The following is a 20,143-nucleotide window of genomic DNA, read 5'->3' as shown; positions in this document are numbered from 1 at the left end:
AAGCAGGGGTCTCAAACCTTGGTCCCTTTAAGACTTGTGGACTTCAACTCCCAGAGTCCCTCAGCCAGCAAAGCAGGGGTCTCAAACCTTGGTCCCTTTAAGACTTGTGGACTTCAACTCCCAGAGTCCCTCAGCCAGCAAAGCAGGGGTCTCAAACCTTGGTCCCTTTAAGACTTGTGGACTTCAACTCCCAGAGTCCCTCAGCCAGCAAAGCAGGGGTCTCAAACCTTGGTCCTTTAAGACTTGTGGACTTCAACTCCCAGAGTCCCTCAGCCAGCAAAGCAGGGGTCTCAAACCTTGGTCCCTTTAAGACTTGTGGACTTCAACTCCCAGAGTCCCTCAGCCAGCAAAGCAGGGGTCTCAAACCTTGGTCCCTTTAAGACTTGTGGACTTCAACTCCCAGAGTCCCTCAGCCAGCAAAGCAGGGTCTCAAACCTTGGTCCTTTAAGACTTGTGGACTTCAACTCCCAGAGTCCCTCAGCCAGCAAAGCTGGCTGAGGAACTCTGGGAGTTGAAGTCCACAGGTCTTAAAGGGACTAAAGTTGGAGACCCCTGCTCTAAACGGCCACTTGATTTCCAGGTGTCAAAACTGAAGACGGGAAGGTCCAAAGGCAGTTTTGATCCAGGAGAGTATCCACTTCAAAAAGGATGGGGGAGAAAAAAAAAAGATAACGCACATTATTCCAAACAACTCAGCCAATACCTGTCTGTGAGATTTTGAGTGATTTTCTGCATTTCCTCGGAAGGTGAGGTATGGTTTGCTTCTAGCTGCTGCTTTAAACTGAGGATTTCGGACTCGTAATACGCTCGGAGATCAGTTATATGCCGGGTATGTTTTTCCCTCAAATTCTGTCTAATCCTGATTTTTTTTTTAAAAAAAGAGAAAGAGAGAGAGAGAGAGAGAGAGAGAGAGAGAGAGAGAGAGAGAGAGAGAGAGAGAGAGAAGAACAAAATGTTCAAAATCCTAGCAACTTTGCTGGAGAACATTTCTGAAGAAGAAAACTGGTACTTCAAGGTATGGGACACACAGTATATGAACTGAAATTTGACTACCAAAGGCTGACTTTTCTTCAAGGACAGCACAGTTCCCCTGCTTAATCCTCAGAATTATAAACCCTAAACAAGTATTATTTAACAGTAAACCCTAAACAGTAGTATTTATAACTACTTCTGAGATCTTATCTCATATCTGAAGTGCTGTCAGGCTTATAATTATAAGCTACCCAGAGTGTCAGATTGTAATAGTGTGGGTTATTTATTCCACACAAATGACTAGAAGGTCATTTGATCTTACTTGGAGAGCACCAGAGGATCTTCTACGCAAGCAACGGAAAGTTCGTGCTGCGTCAAACGATGATCAGCCGACAGAATCGGGGGGGACCGGGCCTCGGAAGACGGCGTGAGGGTTAAGTTGTCATTGTCCTCCATGTCTAAAATCTCACGGTTCCGATGAGGAGAGCCGGCGACGTTGGTTGCGTTCTGAAACTCACAACCGGCCCAGGGATCGACGTGCAAGGCTGCTGAGCGAGAGGCGTATCGGGGAGACTCGGCGGAGCGAGGGGACACGGCGGTGCTCGGGTGAGAAAACGAATCCGCCTCCGAAGGAAGGGAAAAAGCGGGGCCTGCCATGGAATCTGGAGAAAACGAGGCCTGCTCTGGGCTGGCGTAGAACCTGGGCAAAGGATGGCCGGCGTTCAGCTCGCCCGGTTTCATGTGGAGCGTTGGGTCGAGAGTGAGGATCTGAGAAAGGAACGTCAGGGCGATTGGAGTTAAAAATAAGACAAGACCCAATTAAAGGCAAATTAGTTGCTGCGACCTAAAGTACAAAATACAAATGACCAGCTGTCTGCCAGGAGTAGAAATCCTTCCCTTCCCCACCATTTGGTCAGAACTGAAGACGCCTCTTGGATGAGAAGCAAAACGTCTTCAAGGAAAAAGAAAATAAATTGGGTTGCCTCTGGAAAAAGGACCTTTGAGGCAATCAGCTAACAGACTAATTGTCCCATCCACCTGACACTAATCTAGCCCGATTAAGTAATTTAATCAGCTAGCCTGATTAAGTAATTTTAAACGGGGTTTTAGTTTTTATATTACTTAGTTTTTAATTTTGGCCACTATTTATATAAATTCTTAGTTTTGTTTTTATTGTATATTTATTGTATCTTTTAATTGGCTGTTAACCGCCCTGAGTCCTTCGGGAGAAGGGCGGTATACAAATGCAATAAATAAATAAATAATCACAATTAGGAACCTGAGCGATTCAAACTATTTGGGAGCCTGGAAAAGTATGAGCCGTTGTGAGGTATGAGAAAGGAGGGACATTTTCAAGGCAACAGGCAGACGTAAAGTACAAGTTATTACCTCAGGGGGATGAGTTGAGTGCAGAGGGTTGAAATTCCACTCTGCAAGTTGCTTATCTTCCTTCTGTTTCTTATGATAAATATCCTTTAGGGATGTAAGCTTCAGGTCGTCACTGGAAGACAGCTAAGAGGGAAGAGTTCGGATTGAAGAGTTTAAGCGTTTATTTGATAGAACGATGGACCGTATTTTTAGGTGGGAATATAATGTTTTGGGAAGAGGGGCAAGTGGAATGACTCTAGGAACAGGGACCCCCAGTCATGTTTCTCTACTTGGCAACTTTAGAATGGGTGAACTTCAACTCCCAGAATTCCCCAGCCAGCACCCATCTTAAGTCGCCACGGTAAGAGAAACGATGCTGTATGGACAAAATAGAACACAAAGCAGCTTAATGCCACAAGGGGAGAGCAGAATTGTTGTCACACATTAGAATAGAATAGATTAACAGAGTTGGAAGGGACCTTGGAGGTCTTCTAGTCCAACCCCCTGCATAGACAGGAAACTCTAACACCACTTCAGACAAACGGTTATCCAACATCTTCTGAAAAACTTCCAGTTGTTGGTTTAACACACACGTTAAAAACATACATTGTCACCCTTCACGTGTTAAACAATGAGCAAGCGGTGCCAGCCAATAGGAGGGGAGGAGAGACTGAAAATTCAGTAAAAGGGGGGGGGGAAACACCCCCCCAAAAGTTAGCAATACCTGTTCTGAGGAGTCCTTCGTTGAGAACGTAGAAAATTCATTTCCCAAATCCTTAGGCAACGCTTGATACATATCCTTCTCGTCTAATCTCCAATAGGTCAGCCCTGCGGGATAAAACAAGCATCTCGAAACGGATTTAAGGACAGCAAAGAGCCGGGATGTCATTTTCGAAAGAAAAAATAAATGATTTGTGGTAAAGTTTGGCGGCGCTTTTGCGGGAGATGTGGGGCTGACCCGCCAGTTTCCACGCCCGCAGGGTTTGACGCGCAATAAAAGGAAAGAGAGCGTGTTAATTCTGCGGAGAACTTCCGAGGCGATCGGTGCCAAGAAAAGAGAAAGGAGAACGTGTCCTTCACAATATTTCAACATGAAAGGGAGCGCTGAGGCTGAGATTCCCTCTCTCTCTCCCTCCTTCCTTCCAGCTGAAACCGTCTTCCCTGTATCCCGATTCAAGCAGGATAAATCAGATTAAAGCATCGGTTTTCTTCCATCAGACTCTCTGCTTATCGGGAGGGAGGGAGTCAAAGCTAAACGAAGAAATATAGGCAGACTTCAACTTACAACCGTTCGTGTGTTTGAAGTCACAAAGGCACTGAAGAAGAAAAAAAAAAAAGGACCTTTTTTCACACTTATGACCGTGGCAGCCTAGAGTGGTGCAGTGGTGGCCTAGAGGCAGCGCTCTGGCCTCACAATCAGGAGGCTGTGAGTTCGATCCTAGGTAGAGGCAGATATTTCTCTCTCTGGGTGCAATGAGAATATTATCTGCTGAACAAAACTCCGCTCTGGTGACAGGAAGGGTATCCGGCCAGTAAACACTCCGCTCCATTCAGTTGCCCAGTCTCCACCCCGCAAGGGTGGAGGGTCACATGATCAAAATGCAGATGCTTGGCAATATTTATGACATTCACAGTCATGTGGGTTTAGGACTTTTCGGCTCCCACCCTTGCCCGCGCCTGCTTCTCCACCAGGCTTCCGCCTTGAGGCGTTTGTCAAATGCCCCGAGGCGGAAGCCTAGCGGAGAAACAGGCGGGGCCAAGGGTACGAGCTGAAAAGTCCCATTCCGCAGTCCTGTGATCCCCTTTTGTGACCGTTTGACAAACAAAGTCGATGGAGAAACCGGATTCACTTACTCACCGTCTGACGGACTTAACAACTGGTGATGCGCTTAAATAACTGTCTCCCTTAGCAACGGAAAGTTGTTAAGTCCGTCACACGGTGATTAAGTGAATCTGGTGTCTCCATTCTCACATGACTGCGGAATGGGAGTTTTCAGCTCGCACCCTTGGCCGCGCCTGTTTCTCCGCTAGGCTTCCGCCTCGGAGCATTTGTCACTAGTTTTTCTCCTCGGCTGAGAAAGGAAGGCCTAGCCAAGCTAATAAAACAACCCCCATTGTTAGGAATCCACCACGCGTACAAGAGATACAGGGGAATGAATTTTGGAAGCTACTGTACCTGAAGAGAGAGAGACTAAAGAATTTTGGCTTCCATTTTGCTGATTGAGGTAAAACGACGTGGTTGATGGCGCGGCAGCAGCAGCGACGGTGTTGGTCTGTAATCGCACAGAACGGGGGAAGAGAAAAACCAAGGGTTTTATTGCTCAAAAGAGTACAACGGGACCTCCCTCGCTGAATGCAAAAGAGAGTAAATTTGGCCCTGCAATCTGAGGAGATAAGGTTCCATCACAGCAGGAGTGAAATGCTCCCAGTTCGGACCGGATCACGCAATCCGGTAGCGATGGCGGTGAGTGGTTCAGAGAGCCGGTAGCAAAAATCCCTGCCCCACCCTCCCCATGCCCAGCTGTGCCGCGCGATCATCAGAAGTTTTTTTTTTTTTACTTTTAAAAGCATTTTTTCTTCGGCCGGAAAAATGCTTTTAAAAGTAAAAAAAAAAGCCTCTGATGATCGTGCGGCTCAGCTGGAATTGTCAGATGCTTTTAAAAGCATTTTTTCTACAACCTCTTTGGCCGAAGAGGTTGCAAAAAAAAAAAAATGCTTTTAAAAGTTAAAAAAAAAAAAGTTGGCCATGCCCACCCAGTCACATTACCCTAGTGGTGCTTATAACTACCCATGGTTGCTTTGAACCAAGATGGACGACAAATCTAATAAATCAAGAAATAGTGCTGGCTTCCAGATAATCGCATATTAAGGCTGTTAGGCAGGGGCCATCTATCATTCCCAATTAAGTCAATAATTGACATCTTGGATTGACCCCAAATGAATGAAGAAAGTGGTTTAAGGCCTGCAAATCTTAAGTAGGATTATTACAGGCCGCAAGGCAACACATACACACCCTGAATGTAAAAACACACACAAAAAGGAGAAATTCCTATTTAAAAAGGAAAGGGGAGGTTGAAACTACTGCTTAGGGCAAAGGTCTCCAACCTTGGCAGTTTTAAAGCTTGAGGACTTCAACTCCCAGAATTCCTCAGCTAGACACACTGGCTGGCTGGGGAATTCTGGGAGTTGAAGTCCACAAGTCTTAAAAGCTTGGAGGCCCGTGGCTTTAAGGCATAATCTCGGACCACAGCTAGATTAACCTCTTTAGAACTTTAAGGACTAACTGGGCAGTGCAATCCTAGAGCACCAACATGCTGGCTGGGAAATTCCGGGAGTCAAAATCCATACGGCTTAAAGTTGTCGTGCGTGTTCGTTCACCGCTGCCGGCCTGTTTCATTTGGATTTCAGCAACTCTCTTACACTGTCAAAGGTTTGCTCTTTTCCCGGGTCGGTCTCTTCTTCCACACTTGTTTTTTTCAGGGGGTTTTGTTTCATCTTTTGAGCCCAGGAGGTTAAAGGTTTGCTGTCGAAAAAGAAAACCGAGACACGGCGAATCAAAAGAACGGATTTGAGTGCTGCAATTTCTATTTTTTTTTTTTTTCTGGATGGTGACAGTATAAACAGAAGGTCCGGCTACCTTTGCAAACTGCATTGGATTTCTTAGAGCAGTGTTTCACGCTTGGCAACTTTATGTTGGGTGGACCTCAACTCCCAGCATGGCTAGGAGTTGAAGTCTCTCTCCGCTTGAAGAGGGCTGGCTGGGGAATTCTGGGCATTGAAGTCCACCCATCTTAAAGCTTGCTGGCTGAGGAATTCTGGGAGTTGAAGTCCACCCATCTTAAAACGTGCTGGCTGGGGAATTCTGGGAGTTGAAGTCCACCCATCTTAAAGCATGCTGGCTGGGGAATTCTGGGCATTGGAGTCCACCATCTTAAAACGTGCTGGCTAGGGAATTCTGGGCATTGAAGTCCACCCATCTTAAAGTTGCTAAGGCTGAAAAACACTACATTAGAATAAAGAGCCAAGTTTTAAAGCTGGTAACTCATCCTCTAATTTTAAAGAGGAACCTCTGTGGCTCAGACTGGTAAGACAGTCTGTTATTAACAGCAGCTGCTTGCAATTACTGCAGGTTCAAGCCCCACCAGGCCCAAGGTTGACTCAGCCTTCCATCCTTTATAAGGTAGGTAAAATGAGGACCCAGATTGTTGGGGGCAATAAAGTTGACTTTGTATATAATATACAAATGGATGAAGACTATTGCTTGACATAGTGTAAGCCGCCCTGAGTCTTCGGAGAAGGGCGGGATATAAATGCAAATTAAAACCTAGCAAATTGAATAGTATCAGTCGCTTACGCATTTGGTTCCTCAGGTTGACCTTCGTGCATCTGATGCTCAAACTGAGCGGGAACATTGTCACCGTTCTCCTTCAGAGATGGAAAATGTCCTGTCGTGGTTTGAGAACCTTCTCTTTTGTCCTGAATGCTGGCCACAGAGACATCCTCCGTTGCTGGTGCTGGATGATTCGGTTGTTTGGTCATGGTCTCCGAGTTCTCCATGCATGCCGGAAGGTCATCGCATTTGCTGGGACTGAGTTCTGCAGTAGATAATGTCCCATATCCGCTGCTTATTGAAACACTGTTTGTGAGGCCCTCCTGGTCCATGGCTGAAGCTTCTGCCCGGTGGTCAGCATGGCCGGGATGGAACTGACTGGTAAAGAGCTCATTTTCTTCAAAAGCGTCGGCCTTCAACCCCATCGGACTTCCTAGAGACGGGCAGCTGTCTGAAAGTCTGACGGAAGAGGCCTGCTTGACACACGAGCACGCGTTCTGCGTTTGCAGTTTCCCCAACCGTCTGATTTCATTTTGTATGTGCTGGAAAGAAGAAGGAGAAGGAGGAGGAGGAGGAGGAGGGGGAAGAGGAGGAGGAGAAGGAGGAGGAGGGGGAAGAGGAGAAGGAGAGGAGGAGGAGGAGGAGGAGAAGGAGGAGGAAGAGGAGAAGGAGGAGGAGAAGGAGGAGGAGGAGGAAGAGGAGAAGGAGGAGGAGGAGGAGGAAGAGGAGGAGGAGGAGGAGGAGAGGAGGAGGAGGAGGAAGGAGGAGGAGGAGAGAGGAGGAGGAGGAGGAAGGAGGAGAAGGAGAAGGAGGAGGAGGAGAGGAGAAGGAGGAGGAGGAGGAGGAGGAGGGGGAAGAGGAGGAGGAGGAGAAAGAGGAGGAGAAAGAGGAGGAGGAGGAGAAGGAGGAGAAGGAGAAGGAGAAGGAGGAGAAGAAGATCAAACCTTTCATTACAAATCAAACCTTTTAATCAAATAGGCAGCATTTCATCGACTGCACGAGAAGAGCCACATTTTCAGTCACATCCGTAGGACATTTTCACATATAGACACACAACATGCTGAAATATATTATGGTAGATGAATGAATACTTAGAAATTCTTTTTACATCTCTTTTTGCAGCACATGCATGGAAACATTCATGGGGCTTGGCTGAGACAGAATCAGAGCCCTCCCCCCACAACAAATTTTGCATGGAAATACAAAGGGAAAAGAAAGTTCAATCTAAGTGGCCTTAAATGAAAGTAGACAATTTGAGAGTTGGGCTGGGCTGGCTTGCTTATCTCAATGACGAATTGCAAGTTAGAAACTTTTTCCCTGTTAAACCACAACTAACGCTGTTATTTCACAACAAACTCAAGACATAAAAGCACCACAATGAATCGGACACGGACAAAGTTTGAGAATTAAGCTAAAAAAAAACAACACTTTAGTCGACGCTCCGGTTTGGTACAGGCAACGTTTGTGCACCGGCATTCCTTCCAGACAATTTTCCGAACATCAAACGGCAGGAAATATTACTGGGTAAGTAGTCTCACTTCTCCAATGCAACAGGCAACCTCAGACATGTACGTTACAGGTGAGTATTCTGTGAGTATGAATGGCAAAAAGTCGCCCGGAAATAAAATAAAATAATAATTAAAAAAAGAAAGCAAAAAGACCAATGTACGAAGGGAAAAAAGAGAACGGTAAAACAACAATACCTCTGTATATTTGTTTCAATTTCAGGAAGAGTTGGTTACTATGAGTGGAGAGGGTTCATCAGGAAAGGTAAGGGAGAAACAGTTACCAAAAAGGGGTGTGAATATTAAACTGCACCAAATACACATCAACCAAATGCATCAAAACATCTATTTTCCCCTGTAGGATTACATTTATCTAGGAAAGAGGAGGTGAGCATTGGAATTTCTGAGAAAAGGAGAACTATTGGGGTCAAGGAAGAGGACTGATATAAATATTGTGAGAGCAGAATAAATTCAAACACAAACAATGATACAAAACAGATCTCTCTATCTGCATGTACAAATTCAAAATAAGTCTTCTGGTTTCCATGGGATTTGGCCACAGGGACCAAAAACTTTTCTGAGTCCTGATTAAAATAGCAGCCAGTCTCATCATTACTAGAGCATGAAGGTGAAGGTGAATTACTATTTATGTACTTCTTCTAAAGCTGTTTAGCCAAACCCATCGTGCAGGAAAACCTACCTAACTTTTCTGGTCACCCTTGACACCTGGAAATTGTGATAATAACCAAGGTGGAATTTAATTCTGAAGAGCCAAGGATAACAATTGTGAATCAGAGAGGGGGAAAAAAAATAGCACACTTTATTATAACAATAATTCTCAACCTGGGGAATTCTGGGAGTTGAAGTCCACACAGCTTAAAGTTGCCGTGGTTAAGAAAACCCTGTACTACAGATTTAGGAACCCTAAAAATGCTTCTTGCTGGGGGAAAAAAAAGATTGAGGTTCCCAGAAAAAACACTGAACAGTTTGTCTGAACAGATGAACAAAACTCTCGGAGGGAATATTTTTATCGAGAAAACCGGTGGTAGGATTCAGCCGGTTCGCGCCATTTCGGGAGAACCGGTTGTTAACTCTCTGAGCACTTTGGCGAACTGGTTGTTGGAAGAAATCATTAGGGCAGAGAACCGGTTGTTAAATTATTTGAATCCCACCGCTGGTCACAAAACCCATTTCAACACAAGTGTGAAAAGAAAGCCTGGGTTGACAGGAAGTGTGCATACATACACACTCTCACTCAAACTGTGTTACACAGATGGATTTAGTATCTCAAGGCTTCGAGGAGAAATGTAAACAGAGGGATGCTGTATACACCTCCCTGCCAACTAAGGCGCTATCTTAGGCAATTGGTAAAATTACAGTAAACAGCATTTCCCGTCCTTATCGGTTATCCCCAACTTCCTAGCAATTCCCAGCTCACGTTCTCCAGAGCTAAACCTTCGGCGTATAAAAAGGGCACAAAGTAAATTAAACGAAAGGACTTACGTGGATTTGATGACAGAATACTTTTTGCTGTGTGACGATCTGTTCTTGGCACTGCCTCTCTACCAGGCTGAACAAATGTAGCCACCTGGTCTATAGGAAAATAGAAGATTCAGCAAAGGAAATAAAACATTTTCTTTCTTGATGGATTATAAATTCCATTGGCCCACATCTAGCCTGGCGATTGGTTGAACTCTGATACAACTGAGAATTTCCTATTTTTGTCTTGAATTTTTGTCTACTATTAATCTTCTCATCGTTCCCATCACCCATCTCCTTCCACCTATGACTGTAACTTTGTTGCTTGTATCCTTACGATTTATATTGATAGTTTCCTGATTGCTTATTTGTACCCTATGACTATCATTAAGTGTTGTAAGGGTTGTACCTTGATGAAGGTATCTTTTCTTTTATGTACACTGAGAGCATCTGCACCAAGACAAATTCCTTGTGTGTCCAATCACACTTGGCCAACAAAGAATTCTATTCTATTATATCGTATCCTATCCTAGAACCTGTTAATTGATACCTATATTCAGTCTGAGACCTGAACAGATGCGAAAAGAATCCGAAGACAGAAAGAAAACAAAAAACAAAAATAAAAAAAACCCTGAAAATCCGAAATCTAGAGAATTCTAGCGTCCTAGCAAGACGTTTAAGATTTCAAACCTCAACACTTGGAAACAACAGATATTAATTGGTTAACCGTTTCCACATTTATCTTTTTATCATTGTGTAAGTTGCCCAGAGTCATTTTTAATGGCGAGATGGGTGACATGTTTATGTAAATAAATAAATTAAACTTAGGAAGGTGAAGTGAGGCTGCTGTTCAAAATCACTGAGAAACGTACGTGGAAAAACTGCTGTGTTACATACCTCACAATTCTTCAGTATTTCGGGGTCACTGCTGCTTTGAGCATCTTGCATCGATGAAGCCAGCAAACGAACCTCTTCAGTTATTGCAGAAGGACCAACTTTGCCCGAGAAATTGGAGACGACATCCGGCTGGAATAAAGGACTGCTTCTGCCAAACAAATAAAAAGATGAATTATTTATTTACTGAAACTCAGCTGGGCTTTGCTGACAATCCCTTCTTGCTCCGAAGGGAACCACGGAAAATCGGCAGGATTTTTCCCAGGTCTTTGAATGGACTTCGTTAACTTGGTTAAAATAAATGACTTGTCTGTCATCTGCAGGTTTTTGGACAAGCTTAGGCCAGATGGTGCTAAATATTGAAATTTGCTTTTCTGTTTGTAAAACTGGATTCTGAAAACACAATCAGAAATTAGGAAGCATGATACTGGTTACATTGTATATTGTATTGTTTGTTTTTATTTTGGCTGTACACCGCCCTGAGTCCTTCGGGAGAAGGGCGGTATAGAAATCTAATAAATAAATAATAATAATAATAATTTCCCACTAACCTCTTGTCGCTTATGTTATACTCAACCAAGTTGTGCGCCTTCTTAGCATCAGTGTCCGCTGATGGTGCTTCATGCTCTGCTCTCACCAGTCCCAGGTTTTCCATATCTCATGCTTGCAAAGATTGTGATGATCCTTAAAAATCGTATACATATATAAATTTGTTTGCTTTGATCAAATAATTCAGCAAGGAAAGTAAGTATGGCTGCTATGATTGTTTTAAAATGTGTTTAAAATCTATAAAAAACAGATTCATTGCTTGGTCTGATCTCACCATTGCAACATTGAAGGTCCAGCCAATATTTAGAAACATTTGTTTTTTTATGAACACATATACTCAGTGTATTTTCTTGGGTACCAGAAAACCATTCCACTTGCCTTATATATCCACAACATTCCAGACAAATGCTCTTTTACGGCTGCTGTTTCATCCAGGTGGCTAAATCCAGAATAAACTCTGCAATATGAACAAAGAAAAGACAGCTGTGAAGCACCCCTTTGCAAAGAAAAAAAAAAAGAAATTATCCATTTCCCAGTATACATCATATGCTTGACCTATTTCTTCCGAACCACAGTTCTGTGTGCATGAATTATTTGTAGAACACCTTAATTTATTAATGCAGCATTCTTAAAATTTTACCCTCCAAAACAGATTGAACGTGATCTTTTAAAAATGCAGTTAAATGTAGGCACAATAATTAAACACAAATATAACTAGATACACACACATACACACGCACACACATATGTATGTGTGTGTGTGTGATTAAGGATATATATACCCTGTTTCCCCCAAAATAAGATATCCCCTGATAATAAGCCCAATCAGACTTTTGAGCACATGGCAATAAGGCCGAGCGCTTATTTCAGGGTTCAAAAAAATATAAGACAGGGTCTTATTTTCAGGAAAACAAGGTATATCCTAAATTTCTCTCCTTTTGCAACTCAAAAGAGTTTCAGAAGTGCATAATCAAACAGGGTTAGAGACAGCTGTAAATAAGAGATAAAGACTTGCCAATTCAGTTTGAAATATAAATGGAGGCTGGGAAGGAAGGAACATATTCAGTTTTAGATATTATATTTCTTCCCCCCAGGCTTTGGGTAAGGTGTGTGTTCGCTATAGTTTTGTATATTTATCATTAAGGTCGGTCTCCCCTGTTACAGCCAATTTTTTTTAAAATCGGTTGTTTAATTCTCGAATATAGACTTAGCAACATATAACCCAAATACATTTTGGGCCGCAGTATGGCTCAGGCTGTAAGAAGCCTGTTATTAAAACACAGCTGCCTGCAATTACTGCAGGTTCTAGTCCCACCAGGTCCAAGGTTGACTCAGCCTTCCATCCTTTATAAGGTAGGTAAAATGAGGACCCAGATTGTTGGTGGGGCAATAAGTTGACCTTGTAAATATACAAATAGAATGAGACTATTGCCTTATACACTGTAAGCCGCCCTGAGTCTTCGGAGAAGGGCGGGATATAAATGTAAATAAATAAATAAATAAAAACATTGAACGGGAAATGTTATTTATTCTTTTTTGATGAAACAGTGAGGAAGTCGCTCTTCTTCACTAACAAGGAGTAAAATTGCAACCGATGGCATGCAAAACAATTTCCTAATTTTTTATTCATCTGGGAAATGTAGGGTTTCCTGCCTAAGCAGGGGGTTGGACTAGAAGACCTCCAAGGTCCCTTCCAACTCGGTTATTCTATTCTAAATGATCTCCACCAACTTGATTCACTGCTACCTCGTTTTTCTTCTTTATCGATGTTTCTAGTCAAAAACATATCAAATAAAGCTATATTTATTTATCCTTATTTTTAATATTTTAGATTTATCTATCAAACTCCTGCCTTTCTGCTGAGTTTTTCCCTGTATTCAAATTAAAAAAAAACACACACACGCATAAAAATCAATAATAACAACAACAACAAACAACATCTTGTCTATCCTAAAAACTGGAGAAATACTTGATAGGTGGATTAAAAATACCAAATCCAACATAAACAATCGGCTGGCAATGCAAAGAACCGTAATAACAATATTAAAATTTACACCCGGAGCGAATCCCAGCAAGTCTTGCGCTCCTTGAGACCTTCTCAAGAACCCTGTAAGGTAGGCCAGCCTGGCATCCCGCCCTTATTTACTGGCTTCGAGCCCGACCTTTTAACAAGCCCCACCCCTCACCCCTTATTGGACGAGGCTGGAGTATAAACATTCAGAGCGGCCAGGGATTGGATGACCCGCCTGTCAGTCGTACAAGTGAGGGCGTGCCAGGTGAAAGGAAATGAGGTCGCCCCGCCCTCCCGTCAGAAGCAGCGGTCCGGTCCTCGCGAGGGCGATTCCGCCTCCGCCACCCTTCGCATACCTCCCCGGGGGCTCCAGCGGCCTCTTCCGCGCCGCTCCCGTCAGGCGAAGGCCGAGCCGGGGGAGAAGGCCGAGCCGCCAACAGCCTCCTCCGTTCCGCCGTTGGCGGTTGAGATTCGAAGAAGCGGTTTCAAGACAGGACGCCAAGGGCTCGCGAGACGGCTGCGCCGATTGGCCGCCTCCCGAGCCGCCGCGCGACGCGATTGGCCGGCGGAGTCGGGAGGTGGGCGCAGAATCGAGGACGCTATTGGCCCCGTGAGGGACACTCTCTCTCTCGCTTAGGTCAACGAGTGAGGAATGGGACGGTGGGGCTTCATGGGGGGGGGGGAGTAGGGGAGACAGAGCCTCTCTGGGATTGGCTCCTTCGGGGCTCAGCCATTGGTGAGAGTGGGGCGCATGCGCAGCAGCGTCGGGGCTGAGGCCTAGTCGTAGTTGAGCTATCCCGAAGGTAAGTTTGGGAAGCAACACCGCAGGAAGAGACCGGTCGTCCCGTGAAAAGCTTCTCCTTCCCCTCCGACGTAGAATCTGCTTGTATCTGTTTCCCGCCTTCTCTTCGGCCTTTTCTCTCCATCCTAAGCGCACAACAGCCCTGCGAGGTAGGACAGGCGGACGGAATGAGAGCCAAAACGAGCGGAGGGGGGGTGAGGGAGAATTAAGGATTTGAACCCATTTTTCTCCACTTCTAACCCAGTATGGGACTCCTCTGATTTGTAACGGGAGAGAAGAAGGGAGCCCCCCCCCAAAAAAGAGGGGGGGGGCCACACTTTGCACAGCCCAGATCCAGGAGAGGAAGAAGAAAAAAAAAATATGGAAGAGCATCAGAAGCCTGAAAAACATCTCCAGATCTGCCACTCAAGCAAAGGCAACGACTACAAGTAGACCTCGACTTAACAAGTTCATTTAGTGACCGTGCAAAGTTACGACGGCATCGGGGGGGGGGAGGAAACAAAAGGACGGAGGACCGTTTTTCGCACTTGCAACCGTTGCAGCATCCCCGCGATCAAAAGACAAAGACACTCGGCAACCGCTTCGTACTTACGACAATTGCAATGTCCTTTGGGGTCACGTGATCCGCTTTTGCGACCGGCCCGCCAAGCAAAGTCAACGGGTGTGTGTGTGGAGACCAGATTTCACTTAACAACCGTGTTCCTAATGGAACACCTGCAGTGATTCACTTAACAACCCTGGCAAGTGAGGTCGTCCCACGGAGCAGAAACTCAACTTGGCAAATGTCTCGCTTAGCAACCTAAACGCTGGCCTCAATTGTGGTCGTTAAGTCGAGGACTGGCTGTTAAAGTCTGTTTCGGTCCAGTTACACCGCCTTTATGTGAAGATTGAGTACTCACCTGTCGGCATAAAAACCAAACTTTTTCATGGGGTGCCCTTGCTTATTCCCACGTCCGTATCTCCGCTTTTAATAACCCGGATTTGAAGAGGAGAAGCTGGGTTTGCTTCTTACCATGATGGAGGGTGGCCAGGCTGCATTTCCTTTGGCAGTTGGTTGCAATGCAGTGGTCCGAGCCGGTTCTGCAGTGATGCAGGCTTTTCCTGTCCCCCCCCCCCTCCTCCCCCTCTATCCCATTTATTCCCTTGGCAACTGAAGTGGCAGGCATCGCATTGTGACTTCACCGCAGAGGGTGGGAGATGATAAGTGACCAAAAAAAAAATGGCTTTTAAAACTGGTCTACTTTTTCATCTCTTTTTATCAAACTCCGTGGTCCATTTTCCCCCCTCCACATCCACAATATCTTCTGAAAAAGTTATGCCACCAGAGCTGGCAAAATGTGCGATTCGGTACCGGCGTTGGAGCGAATGCCGGATTGGAAATGTTTTGATCAGGTAGCATCTCGGGGAGCAATCGATTTTCACCAACGTAATTAATCAAACGGCTTTTTAAAAAGAATTTCAGTCAAGACCGAGTTAATTCGTAGCTCTCAAAACAAAGCTGGAAGATACGGAAACTTAACTTTGGATCCAATTTTGTTTCAGAGTCCGTTATACTCATATTCCTTATGGCGACTTTTATTTCGGAGTTTTAAAAACTAGATTTCTCTTAGGTCTTGGCAGCCTCTTGGAACCCTGTCAGTTGATCAGTTTAGAGCCATTAATTTGCTCTAAGAATAGTAAGAGGGGAAGCAAGGAAGCAGCGAGCTCACCGCCCTCCTTTCCCTGCAGCGCGAGTTTGTCCCTTCCCGCTGAGCTGCACACCTGGTGTATTATTTAACACAGAAGGCTTGAGCAGAGCATATGCAAAAATAGAAAAGGGACAGATGGAAGGCAAAGCACCGGACTTCAGCAAATTCTGCTGGATTGCAGCCAGACGGAGCTGCGCAGGGAGACAGAGGTGTGTTTTGGCAGCCATTAAGAGGAGCCCCAGGTACCATGTATTACATGGATGAATTTTCTCAGAAGTAGGTGTGGTTAAAATCTCACCAGATATCATAGCTGCTGATCCGTTTTTTCTACAGTGCCAGTTCTGCAGTTAACCAGACATTCAGTGGGGCGTGAAGCGTCTCAAGGCAAATGCAAATATGGCTGCTTCTACCAAACTATTGGAAGGGATGGCTAAGTGGCTAAGACGCTGACGTTGTCGATCAGAAGGTCGGCAGTTCAGCGGTTCGAATCCCTAGTGCTGCATAACGGGATGAGCTCCCGTTACTTGTCCCAGCTTCTGCCAACCTAGCAGTTCGAAAGCAGGTTAAAAAAAAAATGGAAGTAGAAAAACAGGGACCACCTTTGGTGGGAAGGGAACAGCGTTCCGTGCACGTTTGGCGTTGAGTCATGCCGGCCACATGACCACGGAGACGTCTTCGGACAGCACTGGCTCTTCGGCTTTGAAACGGAGATGAGCATCGCCCCCTAGAGTCGGGAACGACTAGCACGTATGTGCGAGGGGAACCTTTTACCTTTACCAAACTATTAAGCCTGCTGTAGGCTATGGTATGTTGGCTCAGCCAAACTTCTGGATTTTCTTTCTCTCTAGTTCAGTCTTTCCGTTTCTCTCTTGCAGCTAGAAAAGTCCCCGCCAGTTCGTTGTGATGCCACCCTCAAATTTATTACGCTTCACGGCCTCCTTGATCCATCGGAGAACCTTCCCTTGGACATCGAAGTTTGGAGACAAGGATCTCTTCCTGCGCCAGTGTCTTGGACCGTACGTCCTTGGAGCAGGGAAGAAGAGCTGCAGCGAGCTGCTTCCTCTCAACGAAGCCGACTTGGAAGAACAGTTCGTCCGGGGTTTCGGGCCCGGAGGCCAAGCCACAAACAAAACCAACAACTGCGTGGTTCTGAAACATCTTCCTTCGGGGATTGTCATCAAGGTGAAGGCACCGAGAGTTCTACTTCATTTCCTGGCAGGGGTCCCTTATTTGATCCAGACTAGCCGTGTGTGATCTGGAAGTTACTCGAGGATCTGAAATAGGGGGCTTCTGGATCACTTCACTGTGAGTAAAAGACCCGATCCAGGTGATCAAAGGAGAACCTTTCCTGTTGTAAGCCCAGGAATGATGGGGCGTGGAGTAAATTGAGGTTTGTATTTGACCAGGAAAAGCTGGTCTACAATCTACAAGGCTTGTGGTCGGATTGAAACTAGTTGTGCGGCGTTTCTCAACTGTGGCAGCTTGAAGATGGGTGGACATCAACTCCCAGAATTGCCCAGGGTCTGCCTTCTCTGGAGCCCAGACTCTGGTTGGTAGACCTCAGATGATGTCTGGACTTCAACCACAAAGATGGGTGGACTTCAGCCCCCAGAATTCCCCATATTCTGGGTTCTCTAGAGCCCAGACTCTATGGTTGGTAGACCTCAGATGATGTCTGGACTTCAACCACAAAGATGGGTGGACTTCAGCCCCCAGAATTCCCCATATTCTGGGTTCTCTAGAGCCCAGACTCTATGGTTGGTAGACCTCAGATGATGTCTGGACTTTGACCACAAGATGGGTGGACTTCAGCTCTCAGAATTCCCCAGGGTAAGCCTTCTCTAGAGCCTAGACTCTATGGTTGGTAGATCTCAGAAAATGGGTGGACTTTGGCTTCCAGAATTCCCCAGCTACCAAGGGAATTCTGGGAATCCACGGAACATCCACAGTTAAGAAACAATTCTAGATGAAAGCAATTTTCAACTAGTGGCAATTAAACCATCCTATCCTGTTCGTCCTACTAGAAGCGTTGGTATAACATGGCCCACGTGCTCATCCTCATCATTTATGGATCTTTGTGAGTGTTTGCTGGCCTATCCACTCTTAGTGTTGTTTTTCTCCATTTCTGATCCTGCCCAATGCTTTTCTCGAGTAGCACCTATCCTAGCAAAGCTTTCCGGACGAGGCGGCCTGCCCTTCTCTTAACTCCAGATCCCTTCTTGTTCTTCTTCCCTAGTGCCATCAGACCCGATCCCTCGAGACCAACCGCTCGAAAGCCCGGGAGATCCTTCAGGAGAAAGTGGACGTTTTCTACAAGGGCCAGTCCAGCGCGGTGCTCCAGGAGAAACAGGAGTGGCAGAAAAAAGGAAGAAGAGCTGCAGCGAGCTGCTTCCTCTCAACGAAGCCGACTTGGAAGAACAGTTCGTCCGGGGTTTCGGGCCCGGAGGCCAAGCCACAAACAAAACCAACAACTGCGTGGTTCTGAAACATCTTCCTTCGGGGATTGTCATCAAGGTGAAGGCACCGAGAGTTCTACTTCATTTCCTGGCAGGGGTCCCTTATTTGATCCAGACTAGCCGTGTGTGATCTGGAAGTTACTCGAGGATCTGAAATAGGGGGCTTCTGGATCACTTCACTGTGAGTAAAAGACCCGATCCAGGTGATCAAAGGAGAACCTTTCCTGTTGTAAGCCCAGGAATGATGGGGCGTGGAGTAAATTGAGGTTTGTATTTGACCAGGAAAAGCTGGTCTACAATCTACAAGGCTTGTGGTCGGATTGAAACTAGTTGTGCGGCGTTTCTCAACTGTGGCAGCTTGAAGATGGGTGGACATCAACTCCCAGAATTGCCCAGGGTCTGCCTTCTCTGGAGCCCAGACTCTGGTTGGTAGACCTCAGATGATGTCTGGACTTCAACCACAAGATGGGTGGACTTCAGCCCCAGAATTCCCCATATTCTGGGTTCTCTAGAGCCCAGACTCTATGGTTGGTAGACCTCAGATGATGTCTGGACTTCAACCACAAGATGGGTGGACTTCAGCCCCAGAATTCCCCATATTCTGGGTTCTCTAGAGCCCAGACTCTATGGTTGGTAGACCTCAGATGATGTCTGGACTTTGACCACAAGATGGGTGGACTTCAGCTCTCAGAATTCCCCAGGGTAAGCCTTCTCTAGAGCCTAGACTCTATGGTTGGTAGATCTCAGAAAATGGGTGGACTTTGGCTTCCAGAATTCCCCAGCTACCAAGGGAATTCTGGGAATCCACGGAACATCCACAGTTAAGAAACAATTCTAGATGAAAGCAATTTTCAACTAGTGGCAATTAAACCATCCTATCCTGTTCGTCCTACTAGAAGCGTTGGTATAACATGGCCCACGTGCTCATCCTCATCATTTATGGATCTTTGTGAGTGTTTGCTGGCCTATCCACTCTTAGTGTTGTTTTTCTCCATTTCTGATCCTGCCCAATGCTTTTCTCGAGTAGCACCTATCCTAGCAAAGCTTTCCGGACGAGGCGGCCTGCCCTTCTCTTAACTCCAGATCCCTTCTTGTTCTTCTTCCCTAGTGCCATCAGACCCGATCCCTCGAGACCAACCGCTCGAAAGCCCGGGAGATCCTTCAGGAGAAAGTGGACGTTTTCTACAAGGGCCAGTCCAGCGCGGTGCTCCAGGAGAAACAGGAGTGGCAGAAAAAAAAGGAAGAGAAGAGACGGCAAGCCAAAAAAAACCTGGAAAGGAAGCGGCACTTGAAAGAAATGCTTGCCCTGGAGGACAAGAGAGGAACATGAAAGACCATCTCGGCTGTCAAAAAATGGGACCTACTCTATAATCAGTGCATATTTCTTTTAAAAACTCGGCGGTTCAGCAGAAAACAACACAGTACAATCAGTGCTTGAATTATTAGCACGATGGCGTCATTTCCTCCCCCCCCCCCATTTCACTGAGGGCAAAAGAGATCCTTGCAGGTGGCAGAGAACAAACTCCCCCCCCCCATTTCCCAGGGCCTAGATCACAGCTTTTTGTGGGGGGGGGGGAGGTGTCACGTAATTTATTTCTTCTCCTTGCATATTGTTTTCCGGAACTTTAAAAGAACGAACAGCTTGTTTGCTGTCATTTGGTAACGTGCATAGTAACTTTTTGGTCCCTGCAATGTTAAATCCGGTTGTCGAGTTGATGCGTTCAATCGGTTCTCAAAACAATGAAGAAAGCGTCGACGTGGCGTTGTTAAATCAGGAAAAAGATGGATCCCTTTTTCTGGAATCCATCGACCCTTTTGAATGTACGCTTGCTTTCGTTTCCTTAATCGTTTCCATCTCCCCTGTTCGTCCTCTTGTAATAATTTTAATTACTTGTCCAGCCCAAACCTCCCCCCATGCCACTACCACCACAGCTCTCTGCTATTTAGCCACAGGAATTACTGAAAATAAGCTTTTATTACGTCAAGTAATAAATACATACAAAGAGGCAAAGTTGCAATTTACTGTAAATCCGGGGATGGGGAAGATTTGTTAATACGGGGCTGTTTTCTGCTTGGGGAGGAACTTGTG

General features: G+C 45.6%; 2 protein-coding genes across 3 annotated transcripts in view; one reads left to right on the top strand and one right to left on the bottom strand.

Moving 5' to 3' along the window:
- MPHOSPH9 (M-phase phosphoprotein 9) overlaps positions 1 to 13,686 on the bottom strand; it is a 29,276-nt gene extending 15,590 nt beyond the window's left edge. Inside the window, exons 1-12 of the mRNA XM_058158336.1 lie at positions 13,465 to 13,686; positions 11,476 to 11,554; positions 11,100 to 11,232; positions 10,552 to 10,699; positions 9,679 to 9,768; positions 6,695 to 7,212; positions 5,761 to 5,863; positions 4,517 to 4,613; positions 3,065 to 3,168; positions 2,362 to 2,484; positions 1,295 to 1,740; positions 704 to 859 (exon numbers count right to left, since the gene is read on the bottom strand). Of these exons, the coding sequence (XP_058014319.1) occupies positions 704 to 859; positions 1,295 to 1,740; positions 2,362 to 2,484; positions 3,065 to 3,168; positions 4,517 to 4,613; positions 5,761 to 5,863; positions 6,695 to 7,212; positions 9,679 to 9,768; positions 10,552 to 10,699; positions 11,100 to 11,203 (1,889 nt within the window). The 5' untranslated portion in view covers positions 11,204 to 11,232; positions 11,476 to 11,554; positions 13,465 to 13,686. The remainder of the gene's footprint in view (positions 1 to 703; positions 860 to 1,294; positions 1,741 to 2,361; positions 2,485 to 3,064; positions 3,169 to 4,516; positions 4,614 to 5,760; positions 5,864 to 6,694; positions 7,213 to 9,678; positions 9,769 to 10,551; positions 10,700 to 11,099; positions 11,233 to 11,475; positions 11,555 to 13,464) is intronic.
- Positions 13,687 to 14,099: 413 nt separating this feature from the next.
- Positions 14,100 to 20,065, top strand: MTRFR (mitochondrial translation release factor in rescue). 2 transcript variants are annotated; one of them, XM_058158337.1, is made up of 3 exons: positions 14,100 to 16,160; positions 16,474 to 16,780; positions 19,163 to 20,065. In XM_058158337.1, the coding sequence occupies exons 2-3, from the start codon at positions 16,502 to 16,504 to the stop codon at positions 19,382 to 19,384; spliced, it is 501 nt and encodes a 166-aa protein (XP_058014320.1). In that variant the 5' UTR covers positions 14,100 to 16,160; positions 16,474 to 16,501; the 3' UTR covers positions 19,385 to 20,065. The 2 variants fall into 2 exon arrangements, 1 of the variants encoding a protein (XP_058014320.1); XR_009152202.1 differs by lacking the exons at positions 14,100 to 16,160; positions 16,474 to 16,780 and adding an exon at positions 18,186 to 18,320 and having other exon boundaries at positions 19,163 to 19,296.
- Positions 20,066 to 20,143: the final 78 nt, after the last annotated feature.

The sequence above is a fragment of the Ahaetulla prasina genome, chromosome 15 (assembly GCF_028640845.1).
Source record: "Ahaetulla prasina isolate Xishuangbanna chromosome 15, ASM2864084v1, whole genome shotgun sequence".
In the NCBI taxonomy this organism is placed as follows: Eukaryota; Metazoa; Chordata; class Lepidosauria; order Squamata; family Colubridae; genus Ahaetulla; species Ahaetulla prasina.
This window is presented reverse-complemented; position numbering and strand designations above follow the sequence as displayed.

Bases quoted from the DNA above. Each gene is read 5' to 3' on its own strand.
- MTRFR (XM_058158337.1), top strand. From the start codon at position 16,502: ATGCCACCCTCAAATTTATTACGCTTCACGGCCTCCTTGATCCATCGG. The intron at 16,781-19,162 runs GTGAAGGCACCG...CTTCTTCCCTAG, and splicing joins CTTCGGGGATTGTCATCAAG to TGCCATCAGACCCGATCCCT.